Raw genomic sequence first — 26,713 nt, 5'->3', positions numbered from 1 at the left:
CTTAATTTGTGCATTTTAAATCCTTTTTTTATTTAACCTTGAACTAGTCAATTACCAAGCATGTATGTATCCAAGCTTATCTGGTGAGTGCGACCGTGTTACCTTGATTCAGGAGTAATATCACAGTCCCCTTTGTCAAAATGCTAGAGAGCCCCTTCCTCTGCTGGAAAGTCTCTACCAATCAATTCTCAATAAATATCAAACATGAATATGTACATAGTTACAAATGGAATACATAGAGTCAATTAGATAATTTAATAAATTCTGTGTACAACAGTGTTATGCAATCTAATGGTCGGGTAAAGCATAAAGGCTAGGAAATCATTACAGTGCATTTAATTCAGCAACACAACCTTTTCAAGATGAAATTTTTTTGTGAGAAATGCATGTTGAGAATTCCAATAGGCTATCCCATCCATCCTTTGGTATGGTTTACTACTCTTATTGAGAACACGTATCTGAACTTATACCTGTGCACACAGTATTAGTTTATATATTATTTCAGGACTGACAACAATACATAGGAATGTGTTAGTCTGCACTTGATTTGTATTCTGACTGCATAGGCGTACGGGACCATTTCAGTTTGGGGGGGCAGAACTTTTTGTGCCCGAAAGTTCCTGTGACACTATCTAAGCGGAGCGCCACCATCGGTTGGCGCGTAGCGTACAAGAAAATTTTTGGCAAACAATGCCTCTCAGATTGCCGGAAACGGCACTTCTGAGGCCTTGCAAGTTGCATCTAAACATTCTTTATTTTATAATCTCACGTTTTAGAAATTTACACTTCCCCAAAAATTTGGTAAATTAGAAGAAGAAAAACAGGTAACATCACTTTGAAGGGAAAAATGGGACAGTATATTTTTTAAGCTCCTATTTAGTTACCTTATTTATTATTTTAACATAGTACTCAGCTACCTCCAGGAAAACATACATTGTTCAACGACACGTAGGCGGGATAATGTCGCTGTGTCGGGTGAGACTGCAATTTGTCTCACAAAAAAAGTATAAAATATAACAAAGAATATGATAAACCTGCACCCCCCACCCCATCCATGAAAAAGAAAATGTTTCTTATTAACACTCATGTTGGGGATGTCCAGGTCAAGGGCGGCGGAAGCACTTTTAATCTGGGGGGGGGGGGGCACCGACATCAATTCAAAGGGCACTTTGCAGAAATTCGATTGGACTGATGCAGCCTTATATTTAGTACCCTTTATAACTCTTATTGCATTATCATATTTGTGTATACACATCACTCCATCAACGCCCCCCCCCCAAAGGAAAATATGCATACTAGCACTGCAATATCCAATTCGCAAATTGGGAAACCAAGAACAATTTTTCTTTTGAGACAAAATGAGGTGAAATCATGCTAGTTGCTAATGTAGGAATCTTCCGAATTAAAGTTTTTTTTCTTGTTAATATCTTAACAAATTTTTTCCATTCAAAATAGCTTTGAGTTTGCCCCACAGAAATTCATTAAAAGTCACGGGCTTAGCCAGGATTTGCAACGTTGTATGCACGACTATCTGAGCGGAGCGACACCATCGGTTGGCGCGGAGCGTACTAGAAAATTTTTGGTTTAACAAACCCCTCAGATGGCCGGAAACGGCCCTTCCCGAGTGTTCATTCTGGTTCCCTGGCCTCTTGCTAACTTGAGGCACCTCAGGCACGTGCCCCCTGTGCCCCCCGGTTCCGCCACCCTTTGTCCAGGTAAACAATTGACTAGTTAGAAAAAAATTGATCGAGCAAAAGCGTGGGAGCCCAGATGAACTGCGCTTACGGTGGTGTTACACGGAAATATTCGGGCATCATGATGCTAAATAAAGAAAATCATAGAATTGTCGGGCAAAAATTTGAAGAAGATTCGGGCAAGCTACTGCATATATATTCATATTTCATATATATTCAATGTATGTGTGGCTAAATGTGTAAGACTGCATTGACTCCTTACATAAGTGCTCATTCTGGACACTCAAAGAGTAAACTTCAGAAATAAGAGATCTGCCAAGCAAGATGATATACCAAATTGGAATTGGTCTAAAGTCCGAGTGCAGAAAACTGGACTCGAATACTATAAACGTGTGGGTATTACACATTTCTTTGTGGGTATACTGTACGGGTGGGATCTACATTAAATACGTGTTTGTTGCCACATTGTTCAGTTCAGTGGTGTTGTTATTGTTTGTTGTGTAGGGCAATCAATCTTGTAAAGCTTTATACAACAGACACATCCCTACCTGTGATTCATTGATTAACGGTAAACTGTAACCGTAGGTGCTTTTTTGTTTTTTAAATTATGTGTTGCAACTTACCAGGTAGAAACAATTAAACACAAGAACACTGTGATACAACAAATTTGAACACATTGTTAGTAACAGATGATGAAGCCACAAATGAAAGTATGAGTTCATGTATAAGAATTCAAAATAATAACAATTTTGGAAGCTAGGAAAGTTTTAAAGAAAATGGTTACACATCTCTAAAAGAGTAATGGCGTTCCGTTATAACAATTCCTCATTCATATAAACACTTAATAGACATGCCGTTTTACCTGCAACTTTAAACCAGGGAGTTGAAAAAAAATATTCATCTGTTTGCACAAATCGTAGATATAACCCTCAGTGTCAACGTGTAAATTGTGTAAACAAGAGTACAACGACACAGGATTCGGTATTTGAGCAGGTTTCCAATAACATGTTTTCGTACTTTTTGGAATAATATCTTTCTTTCTTTCTTTAAAAAAAACGCAACTTCTCAAAAGAACCAACATTCCTTCCAATCCTTTGTATATTGAATTTGTTTCAAAACAAATAAATGATAACAATCAACCGCAAAGTAGAAGGTTAAAAACACTCCCCGGCGTTACAAAGAAGTTTCATGCTGAAAGCAGTCAATGATGCGTTTCCAAATTTCCTGTGATTTGTTTTGCTAATAGTCCTTACCATTGTCTGCAAACATTTTTGCATTTATCGTGCTCAATTTACACAACGTATTTTGTTCAAATAACTTATTTATATAGCGCATTATACCGACGGTCTCAGTGCAACTAATTGTAACGTTGCTGTCCATAGGCGTACGAGGCGGGGGTCAGACTGCCCCCCCCCCCCAAAATTTTTTTTCCAGAGGACAAGAAATTCGGGCAAAAGTCCTGAAAAATTCGGGCAGCCTAAGAGGAGAAAAAAAATATATATTTTTTTTCTCCTCTTAGGCTGCCCGAATTTTTCAGGACTTTTGCCCGAATTTCTTGTCCTCTGGAAATTTGGGGGGCAGTCTGCCCCCCCTGCCCCCCCGCCTCGTACGCCTATGTCTGACTGAGGGCTTGAACAAAGAAATTGCGAGTCCTCAGACGAGAAGAATCACCAGGTCCTCAGACAAATTCTATTGTTAATATGGATATTGTTAAGATTAGGTAGGGTACGTGGACTTAAAGAGTGTAAAAAACAATGGGGTCCTCAGTCTGAATGTAAAACACACCTGGGTGTGTCTGTGTCTGTTTAGAGTAGTTTTGAGGAGCTGGGAGGGGAGGGGGGAGGAGGAAATTTGGGGTATCTGTAATATTTCTGTTTGCTGATATGGATGATATATTAGCTGAACTCCAGTGTGTTTGTTAGTTTTGATCCTCTTATCAAGTACTTAATGGAAAGAACTGTATCTAGACAGGTCTTATCTTCATTTCTGTGTACTTTATGTTATATTCACCTCCAGGTAGCTCATGCCAGTGTGTGCTTAATCTATCATTATCTGCTGCCATGTAGTCACCATTGAGGTTAGATGTTTCACAGCCATAGTACCACCAGGCACCATGGTTAATAACAGCACAGTGATTACGATCTACTTGATCATTGTCCCTGTAAAGGTACCGAAGGCAGACTTAACAAGATGGCTCAAAGCATAACCACCAGGGGCACCTACATTGCTGTCTGTGAATTAAACAAGTAAAGATATTCCATTAAACTACAATCAATCACAATTAAGGGACCTATCACAATATAGATACATTAAACAATTAGTAAATATGATTGGATATATGTTGAATCTGGGCAGTTTCGTAAACTCGGACGTACATTTCGGATAAATTATTGGTTCATATCTCAATGAGTATTCATATGAGATAACTTTTAATTTGGACATTGTGTGTCATCTGCCCTCCATAAAAAAATAATGTGGGATTTTCATATTTTAACGTATTGTAACGTAACTCCCTCTGTTTCACAACTTTTATTCTTACAACATCGCAGCATGTTCAGTAACTACGGAGGACAATTTATCTCAATACTATACAGTACATATCTATAGTAGTCAACATAAACCTGACACCTACAGAGACTAAAAACTCTAGCCCTTAAATTTGGGGTAATATATAGTTGAAAGAAGCTCCATTTGTCAACCAGAAACATTTGAACCACGAACCAAAAAAGTTTGGTGAATCCCTGCCAAATAAACTCCATGTTAAAAAAGGTTTACCTGATGAACTTAGTAATCAACAAGTCAATGCCACATTCATTCAAATTGGCTCCACCGAGTTGGCATCAACAATTGCAAAATATACCAAATATGAAATTCATATAATTTGGTACCATTGAATCAGGGCTAACTACATACCAAAAGTTAGATTCATCCAGTTTTTTTCCCACTTAGCTGAGCGGTACTACAAGAATTTGACCCATGCTGACCTCAATGACCTTTGATCTTTAACAGCATTAGTAGGTTTTGTACTCACCAAGGGCAACTTACATACAATGTGTGAGGCGCATCCACGTTAACACCATGTGAGCCTGGGTACGAAGTCTTCAGTACTGATCAGTGTTGACCGCAATGACTTTTTACCTCTTTACAATCAATAAGAGTTACTCATTTTGGGAATCTACCTTCCACCTCTTAGTCTGTAAGTGCAAAGTTTACACTACTAAGTTAACCAGGAGCTATTGACCTCAAAGGACCTTTGACCTTATGCTTAATCTCTGTGACATACTACATTATATATCACTACACAGCAGGGCATTTATATGCTTAATCTCTGTGACAGTCTACATAACATGTCACAAACAGCATGATATTTAGGCTTAATCTCTGTGACAACCTTCATCACATATCAAATACACCGCAGGACATTCATGCTTAATCTCTGTGACAGTCTACATCACATATCACTACACAACAGGACATTTAAGTTTAATCTCTGTGACAGTCTACATCACATATCACTAAACAACAGGACATTTATGTTTAATCTCTGTGACAGTCTACATCATATATCACTAAACAACAGGACATTTATGTTTAATCTCTCTGACAGTCTACATCACATATCACTACACAGCAGGACATTTATGCTTAATCTCTGTGACAGTCTACATCACATATCACTACACAGCAGGATATTCATGCTTAATCTCTGTGACAGTCTACATCACATACGGTATCACTGCATAGCAGGACATTCATGCTTAATCTCTGTGACAGTCTACATCACATATACCACTACACAGTTGGACATTTATGCTTAATCTCTGTGACAGTCTACATCACATATCACTACACAGCAGGACATTTATGCTTAATCTCTGTGACAGTCTACATCACATATCACTACACAGCAGGACATTTATGTTTAATCTCTGTGACAGTCTATATCACATACGGTATCACTACACAGCAGGACATTCATGCTTAATCTCTGTGACAGTCTACGTCACATATCACTACACAGCAGGACATTTATGCTTAATCTCTGTGATAGTCTACATCACATATCACGACACAACAGGACATGCATCTTAATCTCTGTGACAGTCTGCATCACATATCACTACACAGCAGAACATGTATGCCAAATCTCTGTGACAGTCTTTAGCACATATCACTGCACAGCAGGACATTTATGCTTAATCTCTGTGACAGCTTGTCTGCATTACATATCACCGTCCATCAGGACAAATGTGACAAATGTGGGCCCAAATGGTTAAAAAATAATGGGCCCCTCAAATTCGGGCCCAAAGAATGTGTCCCAAAATGCATTTGAGGTGGAAATAAAATTTGGGCAGACCTGGCCTACAGGGAGGTAGGAAGATTCCAAAAAGTGGGCGGGGGGGGGGGACAACATCAGAGGGGCTCTTTCTCATCCAATAACCACTCGTTATGCTATAAACCGATTCACATGCCGGCCAATGGCCATACCACTTAAATATATATGATGTGTTAGTATGCTATCAATACTGTTATGGTGCACATGACTCTATCAACCTACATCTGTACTTCTCTCCATCCATAATTTAGAACTTTCAAAAACAAATATCCTCCTGTGTTCATTCCTTGAATAAAAGTCTTTAGCAACCTCGGTTAAATCCAAGTCATTGGTCTTAGATTTGTGTACATTCAATAACATCAGAATGTTGTATCTCTTTTGTGACATTGTGCTTCCCAGATAATTCTTTAGAAGACGCTGTGTGGAGAACGATCTTTCAGCTGAAGCGGTACTTAAAGGAGCCAACAAATATATATGAATGAGTTTTGCAAGTTCTGAAAGTAAGGGCATGGACATTTGGGTGTTCTGTTGTAGCAGAAATGATTGTGCTCATTGATGTTATTCTTTTCACATCAGGAAATTGCTGAAGAATAGTACTCCTTAACAACCTAAGCTGTGCATCCAACTGCGGAAAATCAATGTCACTGGTGCATGTTTTCACAAGCTGATCTGATATCTTAAAGGCATTGAAGACTCGCCCCAAACCGCGTGCGGCCATCTGAAAAAGTTAACTTTTCTGTTTCTTGCAAGTGACGTTTTGTTCGTGTCGCTACAAAATGCAGACAGTAATGAAACGTGATACCTTGTTATCTTTAGCTGGACCTGAAATGTCCATCGCTGTATCGTTTATACAATGTGCTGTGGGTATTGACCGCAGCTGTATGTACTGACTGTACACTAGTGTCTAATTACCGACGGTAACAAGCTGTGTGTGTATTTTCTTTGTATTTTCAATGGTGGTGTCTAACACTTCTGTTACACCTCATTCGAAACTAGATCAGATTACCGGCATTAGACGTTTCTTTTTGCGCGAGTCTTCACACCCTTTAATAGCTATGCCATTTGCTGCATTAAAAATAATTTCCTCCGTATGGGTTAGTATTGTTTATACAACACCTAATTGTATTCTGGTCATTTGATTGGTCAATTGCTCGTTGATTGCATGCAAAATCCGCTCTATTCCACTCTATGAAATAGAACCATGGGTTATACTTTTTTGGTAGCACTTTCTTCAATGGTAAGAGAGCAGAGAAACCTGTCTGTTCAAAACAATCTGTTGCATGAGTGCATTTTACCCATCTTAATATAATATGTTGTATAAAACATTCTTTTCCTATTGATGAATGCCTTGCTGAATTACAAAGGAGATTCACTGGAATTACTGCAGGGTCATATTATACAAATAATGAATGGTTTCCATTCGTGCAATAGTTCAAATATTTCATTCGTTGAAAGAAGTAATTTGTTCCATTCAGCTCGGCTGAGCCTCGTTGAATGGAACATTCCATCTTTCAACTCATGAAATATTTGCACTATTGCACTCATAACCATTCATTATTTGTATAATATGACCCTGCAGTAATTCCAGTGAATCTCCTTTGTAGTTCAGCAAGGCATTCATCAATAGGGAAAGAATAGTATCCCAATTAGAATGAGCTGCAACATTGATTTTTTATTTATTGAGATTGTTTAATGTTAACTGTGCTACAAAATGATGCCATTTTAAATAGCATGTACAGACTAAAAATAAATAATTAAGATAAAATATTAAAATGAACAAAGGCTTAAGATACTCCAAAAGACAGTTCTTTATCAAAGGGGCACATTTTATTTGCCAGTAGGGCATATTTGCTATTTTGGAAACAAAGTGGGGCACGTGCCCCCTGTGCCCCCCCCCCGGCTCCTACCCCCTGTAAGCAGATCAAGGCTTATGTGTACACTTACTTCTTCTATATTGAGAAGCTTCAAAACTTTATTGATCTCGTCATACAGGAATATTTAGAGGGATATCTTCCACTGGCTGAAGTTGCTCATTTTTCTGTATCCTTAGGGGAAAACCCACACCCTCATAGGATGTTATAAGGTGACGATATGAATTTTTACAAAATGAAGTGGAACTTTCTGAATGCATCTGGCAACAACAAAGTGAATGATATGATCATGGCAATCCAACGGAAAATGTATTTTTGCTTTTCTGGATAATTTTTAACTTACGTATCTACAGAGAAAAGTATTATTTCTACTAAGAAAAAACAGTTGCATTTTGTTGAAATTCTAAAAATGGCAGAGAACCTTGACAGCTAAGCGAGCATTCCAACTATATCAAGGATAAATGATCAAGAAGATTATAATAGAAAAAGAAAGGTTTTGAAAAACATTTGCCGTAATGACATCACAGACTACCCACTGTGATCCATCCCAGGGAAGAATAAGGGGTTTGACCAGTCGAAATTAGTTCCATTCAATCGACCATATCATGAGTTAGGGAGAAGATTTTGAGATGGGATCCTTGACTGACAATGTGCTCTAACTCTGCCCTTGTACAACTTGCTATTGCATTTCGTATGACTGTGGTGATTAAATTACGAATTTCGAATGAAACGATAATTACCTTTGATGAAGTATTATTTATTATGTTTGAAAATAAAACATAGTTTCCATGTTAATTTAAAGGGATATTCCGTTGGCAGACGAAGATACCCTTGTATTAAGAAGGAATTTATTGCAAGCTGACAAAAAACGGAAAATTGACATTTTGGCGAGATGTTTCTCGACCAAGATACATTTTCATATTTTGAACGATATCATCTCGAAACATCTCGAAAAAACGTCAATTGCCAACTTCTTTTCATATTGGCGAGTTGTTGCACCTCATCAATATGTCCCTTTTACGCTTCCGTACATTTATTACCACGCGTTTTACTCCAACAACAATAAGAAGTATAATATGACGCCAAGCTGAAGTTGGCAAGGTGCCATGAATAAGCAAAAAACAATCGTAGCTTATAACTTTGAAATTAAAGTGCAAACACAATAACACTTTATACAAATCATATGTATGTAAACATATCACAGAAATAAAATTTAAATGAAAAGAACATAGGGAATTAATGAAAATACATATCCCACCAAATACATGCCATGTTTGTTCTTATATGAAATTGCTTCCTCTCTATAACAGTTGTTCACTTGCTCTTGTAATGTAGAAGGCAGTTCAATAAAATACCAGCTTGCTTTAATAATTGAGTTCTCTCATTTTTGTATCTTTACCAACGTATACCCATGTATCGTGTATGTTCCATATTGTAGGATATTACACTGGCGACCGGGATTTTCCCCAAAAATTACTCTTTTTCTTAACTTGTTCGAACATTTGTTATAACTCATTTGAGTGGGAAACATGAAGGATTTTTTTCTTAACCAATGAGCAAGTTATGAAAAGAGATTGAAATAGTTCTTCTTGGCAAATAGTGTCAAAGACAATTGGAAGGTTGCAGTATTTCTTTGTCAAAATGCATGTGTTAGCTTCAGGGGGTGGCGATTTGTTTCGCATATTGGGGGGGGGGGACATTTGCTTGGATGCAGACGAAGTATACTATCAAAGCGGAGCACCACCATTGGTTGGCGCACAGCGTACAAGAAAATTTCTGGTTTAGATAGCCCCCCAGATCACCGGAAATGGCACTTCTCCGGCTTGAAAATGACCAACCAGATGTACAGTTTTGTCTGAGAACCAAGTTTTTCCCAATAGTTATTTTCATTCATAACCTTTTACAAGACTGTCACCAGTCACACAACATGTTCGACCTCATCGCATCTCATGTGAATCATTACTTTTGTAGGTAATTCTACGTAACGCCCCACAATACCCGTCGGCACCACTTTTGAAGGTCTTTAGCCCATTATTTGTTCAGAATTTGAATAATAATTCACTTCAAAACATACCCATAATGTTGCACAAAATTTCATCTATGGACCACCAATATAGAAAACCCCCTTCAACCCCTAACAGACCGGTCAAAATTGCGCGAGTAGAGGGAAGTATGATGAAGAATGTAGGTCAAGGAATTTTCGAAACTTCAGACACAGTTAATTTATTAGTGTACAAATATTAAAACCTCTTATAACGGCTACTATAAAACTTCGATATCATCAAAAAATACCCCAAAATATGCTCGAGGTGGAGGGGGCGGTCTCCACCCTCCCCCCTTGGCTACGCGCCTTCAGTTAGAAATCTTGTAGGAAACAGGCCAAATGGAAACCCAGTGTACCCATATCGACGTGGATCTTATATATGATTGTACGTACTTTCACTCATACACAAGAGATGTACAGACATTATGATAATAATCATGAGTGACAACATGCAATACGGTCACAGGTCACAGAAACGACCACGGAGAGTCATTTACCTCATGCAGCATGTGTTGGATGAAGTTTTAGCCACCGCCAAATATGATTTGGATAAATAATCCCACGCATTATTTGCTATTTATAGCGACACACAAAAATTATGCCACCAAATATTGGGGGGGGGGGGGGTGATATTAGATACTACCGTTTATCCCCACCTAAAATATTGGGAGGACATGTCCCCGTCCCCCCCCCATGATCGCCCCATGTATATATATGTATATATATAATTCAGTCAGCCAAGTGTTGCCATGGCAACAGTCTTAATTGAGCTCGATAGTAACCTTAAATGGGCCTGATCTTGAGCTCAATCAACCAGACTGTCTGAAAGTTTTATGCCTAACACACATTGATTGTGTTTCCATGTTTTTAAGTTACAATTAAATGAATTATCTTAAATTCCCAACTCCAACCCAAGAAAGTTTTGAAGCATTGTCATCGCAACGGTCCTGATTGGGCATAATAAAAACCTTAAATGACTCATATCTTGATTGTAATCAACCAGCCACCATACAATTGATGTAACTAAACACTTAGATTGTGTTTTCATGTTGTATACTCCGAGAGATATGATTTTTTCCCAATTTTTATAGTGTTGCCATGGCAACAGCCCTGGTGGCCAGACCCACCACTAATATAATGGCAGACAAGTTTATTCCTATTTTAAGTTGTTAAAGTTGAAAAGTTGCATGTCGAAAATTTAAAATTTTCCTCTTGAATGTCGCAATGCTTTCAAGTCGTTAGTGCTTGCTATGCTTGCACTACTAATTTGAGATTAGGCTGCTTACAGTGTTTTAGTCGTCCAAATATTTCAATAGTTGACAAATTCTTCTATATCCTAAACAAGTAGGTTGGTTCTGAGAGATTCTAATTACAGGATTATTTTACGGGCGAAAACATAATTTTAATATGAGGGTATACTTTTACCATGACATGAAAGTCTTATGTTATTCTATGGAATTGTTACACTGTAAACCTAAGTAGTCAGTTAAGCCCACTTTAACTGACTAATAGGATACTTTTTTAAGGGTTTTCGGCATATCAAAATTTGACTATAATCTTTAAACAGCTAGGAGTTGTTAAGGGCCCTTATATAAGTACCAATTATTCATCAAGTGCATGGACATATAGCATGGGTCTGGAGAGTGATTGGAAGAATGAAGGGGAGGAGGGGAGGGGTCAGGCGGTAGTCCCATCCCAACTCCTCGAAGTGGAAGACGAAAAATACTATAGACAACATAAATAACAACTAGTACGGTAATTAATTCATAACATGACATTCATTTCCGAAGATATATTGCATGTGCCATCTATACCCGTTGATAATGTTTGTCACCTCTGCTTCTCCATCCAATTAATAATTTCTGATATTAGGGTTTATTTTGTTATTCTGCATTCCATTTCCTTGATATATTTAATGTTAGCTAGTGATATTATGTTCAAACGTGATATTTGTCACTAATTTGGCACTGTCAGTTCAGTGACGTCAACACTTGTGAGGTCTTTTTTCCAAGCTATTTACTTAATACTTAAAATTGTTATTGAGTTATCCTTGGTCAAGCTATAAACAAAATTACACAACCCTTGTTGACACTGTTGAATTGGACGAGGGTTCAGTTTATATTTATACTCACCGAGTGGACAGCAACTGAACGGAGCACTTTGTAACATATTCAAATTGAAAGCTAAGTGATGGAATTAAAATTATTTCAAGAGGTTTTAAAGGGCAAAATAAATCAAACCTTCGTTTAAAAAACCCACAAGGCAGTATAAAAGATTAAACAAAAGAGGCAGAAAAAGGAGGTCATGCATGCATATTAATGCATTATGTTGATTTAGCTGTGATAACCCATTAACAGAGGTTGATGGTTTCAACGCATTAATTACTGCAAACAGGGATCTTTACCGTTTTTAGCAGAAGGCGCTGTCATACCGGTCCTAATAGGGATGTGTCTAGGTTCTGGGTCCAAACAGTGACGTACATTCGGTTATGGTTCCTAATGCGCATGATCGATCCCTTTTTTCAGTTTTACAAATATTTTGTAGGCTATAGCACAGCTGTAACGTTCTCAATATATGTACTGGTTGTGAAAATATGTTAAAGAGATCTCGTCTCCAAGTACTTACGAGAAGATTCACAAGTGTAAGTATATTGTCCAGTATATATTTCATTTCGGAGCATTGGATACAACTTTTAAAGACGCTCAAAGCTAAATTTTGGTTTAGCGGACGTGATTAAAATTACCTCAAAGAAATTTTCTGATTGGTTGATTACCAGACGTGCATGTGTAAACTGTGCTAGTTATAGGAGTGGTTAACAAACCACATGTTAGTTCGAATATCACACTATGTTTGAAAAAGAGAATGCACAGGTACTTTGCCCAGAAGTGATAGAGATTGCCCAAAGGCATTTTCAGATATTTCAAAGACTGCAGGTTGTCCACTAGATAAGACCGATATAACATTGCTTCACCGTTAATTCTAGGCATGACTGATGACCAATAACCGTCAACATCTGTTGGCGAAACACGGGCAGGTATAGAATATGATATCGCGAAGCCTGAATATTTTCAATTTGGGTATAATATTTGGAAATGTACCTGACAACAGCAGTGTGGGGGAGTGTTTTTAACCTTCTACTTTGCGGTTGATTGTTATCATTTATGTGTTTTGAAACAAATTCAATCATCTATACAAAGGATTAAAAAATATGTTGGTTCTTTTGAGAAGTTGCGGTTTTTTAAAAAGAAAGAAAGAAAGATATTATTCCAAAAAGTACGAAAACATGTTATTGGAAACCTGCTCAAATACCGAAACATGTGTCGTTGTACTATTGTTCACACACTTTACACGTTGACACTGAGGGTTATATCTACCATTTGTGCAAACAGATGAATATTTTTTTCAACTCCCTGGTTTAAAGTTGCAAGTAAAATGGCATGTCTATTAAGTGTTTATATGAATGAGGAATTGTTATAACGGAACGCCATTACTCTTTTAGAGATGTGTAACCATTTTCTTTAAACTTTCCTAGCTTCCAAAATTTTTATTATTTTAAATTCTTATACTCATACTTTCATTTGTGGCTTCATCATCTGTTACTAATAACTATGTGTTCATATTTGTTGTATCACAGTGTTCTTGTGTTTAATTGTTTCTACCTAGCTGGTAAGTTGCATCACATAATTTAAGAAACAAATAAGGACCTACGGTTACAGTTTACCGTTAATCAATGAATCACAGGTAGGGACGTGTCTGTTATGTTTGACCCATAGAAAACACCGATTTTAACTTGACATCACTATTTACTTGCTGAAATATAAAAGTTTACAAGAATAAGCAGGAATTATACTGTTTTTATACAAACCTTGGATGTGAATTTACAGTGGATGTTTCATACTGATTAAAAAACATGGAAACTGATTGACAGCTTTTCTTTTGTAAAAATACAGAGAAATTTATTACAGTGTAGTATACATACATGGTAAACTACAGAAAGGTATTACTTGAGTTTTACACCATAGCGGTGATATTGTATGACGTGCAACTGGAGTTACACAATGTTTTTCACTTTCAGCTGCAAATGTGCTCAATACATAGAGCAAGTACATAATATGCATGCTAATAATAAAATGCTAAAATAATATTCATGATGTTACTCGATACAATATACAACAGTTGGGGTGTCTGATGATTGCCTCACACTACAGGCGTGAAACTGGAGTAACAACATACTGTAAGTTACGTAAGTTATGTAAGTTATGTAAGTTACTGTAACAATTACAAGGCAGTGAAAGTTAATTTTTTAAATAACTATACTGAAACCTACCAAACCTACTATATTTATATATATATATATATATATATACATATATATATATATATATATATATATATATATATATATATATATATATGTATACATTTATATATACATGCATATATATATATATATAATATATATAAATAATATATATATATATATATATAAATATATATATATATGTATGTATGTATGTATATATATATATATATATATCTATATATATATATATATATATATATATATATATATATATATGAATATAGTAGGTTTGGTAGGTTTCAGTATAGTTATTTAAATAATTAACTTTCACTGCCTTGTAATTGTTTTTAATTGAACAGGCCAACTTAAAAGAAAAGTTATGTTTTGATTTTCATAACATAAATATTTTCATTTCTGGTCTCTGGAAAGTGACAATTCATGCTGGGTCTCAATGTCAGCTACTCTAGGCAGCAGGTGAGGGCAAAGGTACTTGATAGTAAGGGATATATGAATTGAGGCGTTAAACTCCATCTAAAACCTAAAGCCTTTGTCACTGTGACTGAGTTTCATCAAAACTGATCCATGTATGTACTTTGAAACTAGTTGTTAGCAAAGATAGTGATATAGACAGTGGGACATGCAGAGTGATAGATGCCCCATGATAAAAATAGCTCCCACCATACTGGCATGAGCAAAAATTCAGCTGCACAGTTCAGAATATGGGAATGACAAGATGTCTTCTAAAAATTACTAAATTTTGGCAGGAGGAATCCCATTTCTTCAACTGCAGTGTGCATATATAGTAGTTTCAGGTTTCCTGGGCAAAATCAAATGAATGTAGCAATGAACTAGAAAAGAATAAACATTGTGGAGAATAAAAAGTACTGCCCAACTGTACATGTGTTGAACATCACTGAAGGTGGTCTGTACTTTCACCCTTTTCAGCAGGTGCACCAATACATCCAAATATTATTACCTGTCGTCCTCTAGGCTCAACAAGCTCTCCTTGAGGATATGAGTGGTGACTTCATCATCGCTGATGTCGTCCTCAATGAGGTTTACATAATCAGCTGTGTACCTGCAAGGGGAAGTAGCAGTTCTGCATTAACATGTACATTGTGTCTCAATATTCCAATCAAGTGCGATGACATCTAATGGAATCTGTCTACACGAAAATGACCTTAAAGTGAACGTTCTTGCATATTTTACAAGTGTCATTCAACTCCCATGTATATGTTGTTTTAGTTTTCATGCTAGGATATAAACCTATAGCACTAACACAAAGCCAGCAACCAACAGCACTGACACCTGATTTATATGGGTTGATCCTTTTTGTCATGGGTTATTTGAGTAGTCTGTACGTTATACCGTTATAAAAATGACAGGGTAGCTTGGGATATAGTAATTTGATCAACTTTCAGAATATGGCAGTTATAACTTTTAGTTGTTGGAAACTGCTGTTGGGTGTTGTCTGGGAAAGCAGGAAAAATCAGATATTAGGTATGCATTTATTGATATAAATAACATGCAATAAAATGAAACGTAACTGGCAATGAATTGCCTGTGTGGGTGAGGTATGTTGGGGCAACACAATTTTAGGTCTCATAGGATATGATTGATTGAATGATTGAATAATTTATAATAAATGACACACAAAGAAGAACATGCTGAGCATTGTCTTTAAGTTGTGAAACAATTAACACAAGTCATACGATTTAGTGGCCTCCTACAACCTTTTAGTTGCCCATGACTTGTCCTTGCTGCCTATCAACCAACACACCTTGGAAGCTGTATCAACCAAGTGAAGTGAAGAGTGGTAGTAATTAAGAAACAAACTATCACCATATCATTATGCAGCCAAAATGGGACCAATAGATTGTGTAACATGTGAACATGTATAAAGTTATTGATTGACCTTATAGAGAGAAATCTGGTGATTGTCATGATATGACAACATTTCACAGCTTTTTATTTTTAAGCAAGAGCTGAGGGCTACGTGATTCTTGCCTTTGGTATTAAAATCATCAGATAAATGAAAGGTCAATTAATTATTCCTCAAAATAATAGGGACCATATACTCATTACAACTAACATATATGCCTATATCCGTGTTGCACATACGGCAAAATGCACTGTATATCCTAACTGTAGAATTTGTGATAAAAGGCCACAGGTCGTGATAATCACTTTTATATTTTGACTCCATTTCTTTAGTGGCTTTTTAATTGGTTTGGCCATCTTAGATTGATCCCTCCCTGTCCAAAAAAAAAAAAATTAGAAAAATGTTGGCCTAATAAAATGTTTAAATTTTGTCTTAACCCTAGGCTACTGTCAGAGCTATAAGTTTTTTCTCTTAATGTGATGTTTAAATCATTCAGTCCATATATACTCATAACACTCATTAGTTTTGGGCTAGGACTACACACATTCCAGCTTTGGACGCAATGTCCTGATATTCTGATATCTGTGATGACGCAAAACAAGTTTGGAATAGACCTAGACTAGGCCTAACGTTAGTAAGATTAGCCTAGGCTAGTATTTATATCACCCACAACGGCCCTAATACTAATACAGGCCTAGGCATAACTTAGACATAGGCTACTGAGTACTGTGCTGTATGACAGACTATCGGACAGGGTGCGTCAAAGGTATCGAGGTGTGTCAACTATTAGTGTAACATGACGCACCCCTGAGTCACTAACATGATGCACCAATCGCTGATTTGACTTAGGCCCACCTTTGAAGACAAATTTGACGCACCATCGGTAGAATTTGACTTAACAAGGTGACGCACATATTCCACTATCTATTGTAGGGCCACAGATTTTGCGCGATCACGTAAATTACCATGCACGGAATCACTGGAAAAATCATGGATGGAATTGTACAGAAAGTAACAGACAGATAGACATACATGCACGATCACAATAGCTAACACCAGTACACAAATACGATCTAAACAATCAGGGAGGCTTGCTTACCTGTCAGATAAAGAGGACGTGTGGGGGGTTGTTTCTGGCAGAAAGGATTGTGTGGTAGATGGTCCTGGTGTAGAAGCCTGTCTCGGATGTGTGGTAGATGCTGGTCCTGGTATTGATGTAGATAACTGTTCTGGTGGTATTGCAGACAGACCGGGCTGATCAATCACTTCATTTCTGGTTTTTGGAAACAACAAAACCAACATAGAATATTAAAAAAAATAATGTTTGTGTGTGGGCATTTGCATGAGTGTATGTGCACTTGTTTGTAAACAAGCTAAATCTAAGACAGTACTGCATAGATTCCTCTCATTTCTTCAAGGAAACAAAAATATATGTCCTACAAAAGCCTGTCAAAATCTCACCCTGCCCACTTGATCAAGCTAGGGCCATATGCAGACTAAAATTCAGGCCGTCTCATACCTGAGATGTACTGTAAATTAAGGAAGCCAAGCCATATGCATATTTACATTGACCCTTGGTGTGAGAATGAGGCAAACTTACTATGATGTAACAGATAATGACCAGTGAACTAATACAAAGAAGTAATATTACACAGTGGCTAAGTACCACCTGATATAAGTCAACTTAGTTGATTCAATGTATTGTTTTGTAGCCTGCCAAGCAGTCAGCAATACAATGAATATAAGACACTTAATTACCAAACAGGCGATAGATTTTCATTCAAACAACTTGGCTCGCCGCTAGCTAACCAGCCTTAAAACGTTATTGTTTGACAGTTTCCATTGTAAAAATGATTGACTTATATGCTTAGTTGACAATGCTAAGTCAACCTTAATCACAAGGTACACCATGGCGGCTTCAAACCAGTGTAAATTCCTAGTGGAAATTGTCGCTCCTTATGGATAGCCTAACGATGACCTCATGGGCAGGCAGTGGGTTATTATTCAATATTTGCAGAATGTGAAACAAAGGAAGAAACACATTTAGAAAGCCTGTCAAAATAAATTTTGATTTAAATGAACAGATACAAGGTTGTGTAGGAACTGCCAGTCTCAGAAATTAATCAAATAGTCTACAAAAACATTTTCTTGGAACTGGCTAACACAATTTTTGCTATCTAAAGCATATGAGATAAGATGTCTCAGAGCTGACAATTAAGCTGCAAAACCACCAGGAAGGGGGGGGGGGGTCTTGCTTACATCTAGCCCTGAATATATGTGTGCATTCATGTTCAGCCTTCAGCTTTCTATGGTCCAAGAGACCTGCACAGAATGACTTCTTCGTTTGTTCGTTGTTTTTCTATCAACCTATGGTTTGCATGAGGTTTACACATGCAATACACAGCAATATTAACAATAACTGATCAATTATTAGCTAACTGGGGACATGCACAATTACCTTATACCAGAGCAGCTTTGTCGATGTTTTATCAGCCTTGTCTCGGGTATGTCGACCCCACAGCCAAAGCACTCCTGCATAGTGTCATCTACTATGGGCTGCTCACCAGCGTCATCCTAAATTGTCAAATCAATAGAAGTACATCAATGTAAAAAAATCTAAAACAGAGGCTATTTAGTTAAGAAGTGAAAGCATGAAAATTCATTCAGTTGACAGTAGAGTTTTAGTTTATATGTTCTGTTTTCTACTTCTATTAACCGCAGATGACATTTAATCTTCAACATAAAATGATAGGGATCATAATCACTACATGCATATCCTGCCAACTATCAAGATCTCCATTAACATTTCTACATTGAACATTTCAAAAAGATCTCCCTTAACGTTTCGACATTGAACATTTCCACCATGAAGTTCCTGGTTGAGGACAGTAGGATAGATCCTAGGTATTCCCTGCATATAGCAAGAGGTGACTAAAAGGGAGGACTTGTTATACTGTTTCAACATGAAGAAACCATTTATGTATGTGTACACAGTTAATGCACATAGGTTTTGCTCAGTTGTACTATATTGACCACATGCCATAATCATCCAATTCTAGCTGTTGAAGAAGCATTTTGACTGTATGACCCCAACAAGACACAAATGTGTGTCATGATTCCTTGCATTATTATTTGAATTCTTGTTAAAAATAATCTTCACAATTTTGAATTGTCCAGGCTGCAAAATTAATAAAGAACTATGCAATATTTTAAGTAATATAACATTACAATTGTAAATGATAGCACTACTTGGCATCTAAATCTTTTGATGTAAAAATATCAACACACCCTCCCCTTCTCGAAAATGAAACAAACACCAAATTTACACTTCATCAAATTCAAATGCTTTTTCCACTGGCACACAATGCATTTTGTTTCAGTCAGTCACTAATGCAATAAGAAAACCACAAAAAACCCATAAATACCATCACATAAACATCTCTTCATTCCACTCTAGATAGCATTACCTATCTAGAGGCCCTAGCTAATTGCTGTAAATTGGGATTACTGGGAATAAGGGGTTGGGATATTTTTGGGGTCTAAAGTTATTGGAAGGAGATTGTGAATTATTGCAAATACTACTGTACTAACCAGCTCAGAGATGTCCAATTCTCTCTGGATCGGCCGTAAAAAGATAAATGTTTGATTGGCAACAGCCTTCAAGTTGGCCACGCTGTATCCTCCACCGGGAGGCAATGGAATCACTTCTATCTCCTTCTGGTGTCCAGGTGTCCTTGCAAACTGAAACCCTCCGGCATCCCGCAGTTTGGGAAACTCACTGAACAGGGTCTCCTGCAGGTCGCCCGCAGCCATTGCAGCATCCAGAATAAGCTTCTTGTGGCCAAGGCCAGCAGCCTTCAAGACTTTTTTTCTGATGTCAGGGATTCTGTATTTCTTTAAAAAAAGAATGAACATATTGGGAACTAGAGCACCAATGGTGCAGAGCTCATACCAAATATGTAACCTGTACAATTACAATGATGAATAACAATGCTTATTTTACTTTTGACTACTACTACCTACAGTAACAGTTATAATATGCCAAAACCTCATATTTGCACAATGCAAAATGACAGATTTCTTGTGATTTCTCATAATGATTTCAAATGCCTCAGAGGGGACTGAATGATGACTGTGGGAAAAGAAGCATTTTCAGTGTTTTCATAATATGACCAAAAATGACCACTAGATGACCACTGAAGACAAATCCCTGAAAACCACTCAGTGATGAAGCACTACAATAGTATCTACATGACAAACAATCAAGATTGCCATAAACACTGTAGGAAAAGAATCATTTTCGGTGTTTTCATGAAATTACCAAAAATGACCACTTATATGACAACTGATCCTTAATCCCTGAACACCCTGAATGAAGCCCAACCCAAGCGTCATTATGACAAACACTCAAGGCTGTGCAATTAAATCTGTAGGAGAAGCATTTTTTGTATTTCCATAAAATGACCCAAAGTGACCACTAGATGACCACTGAACCTAAATCCCGAATGAAGCCCAACCCAACCATCATTATGACAAACACACAAGATTCTGCAATTTAATCTGTAGGAGAAGAAGCATTTTTTGTGTCTTCATAAAATGACCCAAAGTGTCCACTAGATGACCACTGACACCAAATTCCTGAACACCCTGAATGAAGCCCAACCCAACCATCATTATGACAAACACACAAGATTCTGCAATTTAATCTGTAGGAGAAGAAGCATTTTTTGTATTTCCATAAAATGACCCAAAGTGACCACTAGATGATCACTGACCCCAAATCCCTGAACACCATGAATGAAGCCCAACCCAAGCATCATTATGATAAACACTCAAGACATATGACAACTACAAGGAAGTCTATAGACCAACTTGGGGGAGGGGGGTGAAAGTCACTAAGAGTATGAAAATATATTGTCATCATAAGCAACATCTACATGCAGATACTCACTACAGTAGGTGAAGCCAAACAGACAAAGTTTAGGGTGGTTGACGACCTCTTCTTTTTTTTGGCATATGGTGCAAACAGATTGGAAACATGCCTACGTGCATCTGTGTGGAGATGAGAAAAAATACAACATTAAACCAATACAGTGACAGTGTCAGATTAAATGGAGCTTTACAGGTCACTTTTCAAGTCATATCTATGTATATATATATATATATATATATATATATATATATATATATATATATATATATATATATACATATACATATATTTATATATATATATATTTACACATAAAGATGGATATGTTCTTCACAACCACAACAACCATATATATATATATATATATATATATATATATATATATATATATATATATATATATATATATATATATATATATATATATATATGATTGTTGTGGTTGTATCCATCTATATGTGTAAATAGTGTAATATGTGTAAATAGTAATATAATAAAGGCCTGGATAAGTTTTATCAGTGTGATGTATGGTGATAATAGAATCAGGACTAGGCTTATGCTAGGCTTTAAGAAACCCAGTACTTATCATGGTACCTTGTCTGCTTGGGACAGCTGCCTCCTGGGAACCTAGAGGATGTGCTCGGCACCGACTGATCAAGATGGCATGCCTCCCAAAGCCTTGAATTCCTAGCTGTTCAAATTGACCAGTATTCAGTAGTGTTGCACCCTCTGGTGTGACCTGTAAATTGTAAGAAGGAAATCTTTTAATCAACGATCATGTCCGAAGCGTGTTGTACAAATCTCACACCTGAAAGTTTTGCATGATAAAGAATGATACAGACAGCCTGGACAGAGATTGAGAGGCTGCAATGGTTGGGGTATCTATACGTATTTCCATCTAAAACCACAAATTTTTTTATGCAAACAATAAATACACAAAAGGTGTCATGATTCCTTGCTATTATTATGGTGGCGGCACAAAGGGCACAAATTTACCTTTCACTGTTTTAAAATGTAATACTTTGTACTGTATCTGATACATCGATGATCCTCTCAACTTGTGTGGATCACTCTAATCTTGTGACACTATGCACACAGTGAGATGACAATATATAGAAGTCATTAAATATTTAACATACAACAAGTACAAATTTACTTTTATCCGGAGCATGAAATTTTCAAGCCAGTATTTAACCTACTAGGCCCAGCAATCAACCTCTCGTAACAGTATTTGACCACCTAAACTGTTTTGTAAATTTCAGATAAGAAAGCAACATGTCATTATAACTAACTTAGCCTACCAATGTTTGTTTGAAAGTGTTTTGAATATAAGCAATAAAAAGGAATAGGCCTAACATCAGGTGTAATTTTTTTATACATGTGAAATTAATATTAACATTATTATCAACATTCGCATCATTGTGTGTAGCCATCGATATTTTCTACTGCACATCCGACAGGCACCTTTGGAAATATTATTTCAGGTATCATTTGCCATCTAAGAACTATTAGAATTTTACCCTTTTCTACAACCATTATGTAAAAATCAGTGGCCAAGAGGTTTTAGGTCGTACTCGTAGATACTAGGCCTAATTGTATTTCTTTGAAAAGTATTGTGATATAGGCTTAGACTTATGTAAATGTATAGGAATCAGTTATATAGAATGATATTAGATTTTGGTCGGACTCTTATTGAGGGGAAATTTTGGGTACACGTTTCAAGGACCTTGTTATTGGTTTGGGTAATTACTAACGTTAGTCTTAGGCTAGGCCTGGGTCCTGATCATGCACCAGGCTAGGCCTAGCCCCCTGGCCTGGCCTATATAGCCCTATAGCTAGGCTCCAGCTACCCAAGGCCCAGGCTAATAAACTGAAATGTCTCATGTTCATACATACCCCTTCTCTCACAAAATTGTCAATTACCGTCTGGTCATATCCCAATCTTCTTAAGATATCTTCCATTTTGCCGTCACTTAACGAGGCTAGCTAGTTGACCAGAGAGGCTGTTCAGTGCTGGGCCCGCTAGGCTGCTCAGTACGTGCTAGGCACTGTGATCGACCATGTAACGTTCGCGTTAACCGGCCGGTGGCGACCGAAGGAGAAACAAGCTCCGCCCACCAATGCATGCCTGCAATACCTAATTAACATAACCAGGCGAATTCAATCGAGGCAACGAAATCGAACGAGGCAACGATGTAGAACGAGGCAACGAAATAGGTGGAGGCAGCAAAATAGAAGGAGGCAACGAAATAGAACGAAGCAACGAAATAGAAGGAGGCAGCAAAATAGAAGGAGGCAGCAAAATAGAAGGAGGCAACGAAATAGAAGGAGGCAGCAAAATAGAAGGAGGCAACGAAATATAAGGAGGCAACGAAATGAAAGGAGGCAACGAAATAAAAGGAGGCAACGAAATAAAAGGAGGCAACGAAATAAAAGGAGGCAGCAAAATAGAACGAGGCATCCAAATAGAGGCAACGAAATAAAGGGAGGCAACGAAATAGAAGGAGGCGAAGTCGATCGAGGCAACGAAATGCGTTTCGCTTTTGGCGTTCCATACAAACATACGCCCAACCCTCTAATCGCTTCCCGATGAGTTACGAAACTTAATTAATGACCTTCGCCCGAAGTACCAAGACCTTGACAAAGTCCGACAACACACCACTTCATCGATAACAAGTGATCGGGTATATTAGTGACGTCTAGAGGTCGTACACTGACCTACATGGAGTGTGACCACTTCCGACTTTGCAATTTCCCAAGATCAGGCCCCGAAAAATCCAAGAAATCCCAAGGGCACTGTACTGTATGGATATCTAGCAATATCTAGCCATCCATAGGGATGAAAATCCAAAGATCTTCTCTTAACTGAAGGCAGATAGAGAATCGATGCCTTCAGTGTGTAATGAACTTGAAACTGTGCGTCTTTCGAAAAGAAAAGAATGTGGGGCAAAGTAGCGTAACTCCTATGGGCTCAGACCGTGCTAACCAGGTGGTCCCGACCAAAAAGGGGGCCTCCGCTATACTGATGCACAGAAAAAGGGTATACCTCTTTGGATAGGGAGGGCCCGTTTTACTGGGAAAGAAAAACTCATGCAAAGACTGAACAAGACAATATACATATTTTCACGTGATACGGAATACCGACATCATGATCATGGGCTCACTGGGTATTAATGTCTGTGTCGAGCTAGTTATGTTATTTATTATTATAATCGAAAACGAAGTATATTATTTAAAATCCAATTCCAGCCAATGTTGTACCATGGAGCTATTTATAGCTCCATGGTTGTACTGAGTATAACATCGGGACATATGATTTTTTGAAAAATTCTAAAACAATAACCCACCACCCAACAGACTTGAAACTGCGTTCATTTGAAAAAGAAGGCAGGGCTTGCATATAAATATAATATAAAAGGTAAGAATAAAGATGCCTTCGGTTTATCTGGTAAGTAAAAAAGCACAGGAAATTAGGCTTAGATGGAGACAAAGTTTCAGCCGAAATTAGGTATATGCTAAAGTTTGATTACTGTATTTGTACAGTAGTCTCCAGTACACTCCATACAGTATAGGGGGCACTTGCCCACTCCCCCTCCCCACTCACAAATTTAAAAAAAAAGTTAAGCATTTGACATTTCAATGATTTTCCCAACCGACAGTTCTCTAGTTATGTTCATTGCATACGGACCCATAATGCATTACTGAAATTATTGAAAGTCAAAATCCTAAGACATGAGATCTCAAAATAACCGATGTGTAAATGCAACTTGAACGGGAAGTGCCTTTTCCGACAATCTAGGAGTATTTTTTGGCAAAGAAATCGTCGTGCGCTCCGCGCCAACCGATGGTGGCGCTCCGCTTAGTATCAAGAAGTGTGGTACACCTTTGTGACCTACTGACCCCCCCCCCTGTAAACATGTCTGAGGACGCCCTCGCTTAGACCTCCTGATAGGGGCCCCTTTGGGCCAGGAGCCCGCCAGGCTCATCGTTACACCCGGGTGGAGCATTACACAATAAACAGATAATAGTTCCTTATTTCAGTCTCCTTTCAAATATTCGAATTTTTAAAGCAAACAGCAGATATCACATCATATCAGTGAGGATGAACAGCCTCCAACTGTAGATATGTGTAGTGTTCGGTTTCGGAAATATCTGGTATTTTTTCATTTCCTTCAACGAAGTTTTATAGTAGCCGTTATAAGAGGTTTTAATAGATGTACACCAATAAATTAACTGTGTCTGAATTTCGAAAATTCCCTGACCACCATTCTTCATCATTATTCCCTCCATGCAATTTTGATCGGTCTGTTAGGGGTTGAAGGTTTTCCTGTATAGGTTGTACATAGATGAAATTTTGTGCAACATTATGGGTATGTTTTGAAGTGAATTTATTTACGAGAATTTGTGAGTTTTCAAATTCTGAACAAATAATGGGCTTAAAACCTTGAAAAGTGGGGATTACGGGTATTGTGGGCCGCGACGTAGAATCACCTAGACAAAAAGCAATGATCCACATAGGAGATGCGGTGAGGTCGAACATGATGTGTGACTGGTGACATCTTCAAAAAGGTTATGGATGAAAACAAAAAAAAAACTATTGGGAAATTCTTGGTTCTCAGGCAGAAGTGTACATCTGGTTGGTAATTTCAAGCCCGAGAAGTGCCATTTCCGGTGATCTGGGGGTATCAAAACCAGAAATGATCTTGTACGCTGCGCGCCAACTGATGGTGGCGCTCCGCTTAGATAGTAATTCGCGCCCCTCCCCCCAGGGTTAAAAAAAATCCTGGATACGCCCTGATTACCATTGACATAATCATGATGAACACCCTTGCTAGCTTGGTAAATTTGGAACTATTTAATTATTCGCCCGCCTTGTCAGGTGACTGCACGTGATGTATCTTCACATGTCAATCATCACCAAAATCGGAATTTGGAATATGTTAATGAGCTATATCGATGATATGTCGATTTAAATAGGTACACGCAAAAAAATGGAGTGTTGAATTTTAACACTTTCCAGGTGTAGCCGTTCACCCTACACCTGAAGGGTTACTCTGACCCTGAGTAGGGTTACATAATTTATGTAGCGTGAATTTTTTAACACCTGCAGAAGTGTACTTTCAGTTCGAGTATTCTGATTGGTCAAACCTCCCGTCAGCTGGATTCTTAGTGTAAGTACCACCGTACCGTGAACACACATTTACCGTACCTAGCAATACTTGTACCAGTTTGTCGACATTTATCGTTACTAAATGTACTATAGTAACCACAGCCATATATACGTTCAAGCCACAAAACGTTACGTACTCAGTGTGCGATAACGAGCTACAATGGCATGAAAATGACGTTATAGGAGACTGGGGCCTGGAAGAATTGATTGAAAAATTCGAAGGTATGTTTTGATATTATGTAAGTGTACGTGACAAGAACGAGATATGCTTAGAGACCCACGACTAAGCTGGGTAGACGAATGCATTTGAATCGCTTGCGTTACGTAGACCTAACGTTAAAGTCATACTATATGTTAATATAATAGGCTAGCTGCTGTTTGTCATAGTCAACTCATAATTGTCAACGAATCAGTGTAGCCTACATACAAGTAAACATTAAACGGAATTGCCTTTCGGACGGACGGAGGACTTTGGTCTAG

General features: G+C 37.6%; 1 protein-coding gene across 1 annotated transcript; it reads right to left on the bottom strand.

Moving 5' to 3' along the window:
- Positions 1–3,285: 3,285 nt before the first annotated feature.
- On the bottom strand, positions 3,286–26,032 carry LOC139969409 (uncharacterized). The gene is made up of 8 exons (XM_071974343.1): positions 22,960–26,032; positions 21,658–21,802; positions 21,082–21,182; positions 19,722–20,024; positions 18,589–18,704; positions 17,230–17,403; positions 15,225–15,326; positions 3,286–3,925 (listed from the first exon to the last, which is right to left on the bottom strand). The coding sequence occupies exons 1-8, from the start codon at positions 23,023–23,025 to the stop codon at positions 3,877–3,879; spliced, it is 1,056 nt and encodes a 351-aa protein (XP_071830444.1). The 5' UTR covers positions 23,026–26,032; the 3' UTR covers positions 3,286–3,876.
- Between the last annotated feature and the right edge of the window lie 681 nt (positions 26,033–26,713).

Source organism: Apostichopus japonicus, chromosome 7 (assembly GCF_037975245.1).
Source record: "Apostichopus japonicus isolate 1M-3 chromosome 7, ASM3797524v1, whole genome shotgun sequence".
NCBI lineage: Eukaryota > Metazoa > Echinodermata > Holothuroidea > Aspidochirotida > Stichopodidae > Apostichopus > Apostichopus japonicus.
The sequence above is the reverse complement of the archived record's forward strand: the minus strand, read 5'-3'. Positions and strand labels throughout refer to the sequence as shown.

Bases quoted from the DNA above. Each gene is read 5' to 3' on its own strand.
- LOC139969409 (XM_071974343.1), bottom strand. From the start codon at position 23,025: ATGGAAGATATCTTAAGAAGATTGGGATATGACCAGACGGTAATTGAC. The intron at 17,404-18,588 runs GTAATTGTGCAT...TCCAAAAACCAG, and splicing joins CAAAGCTGCTCTGGTATAAG to AAATGAAGTGATTGATCAGC. The intron at 15,327-17,229 runs GTAAGCAAGCCT...TTCCCCTTGCAG, and splicing joins ACGTCCTCTTTATCTGACAG to GTACACAGCTGATTATGTAA.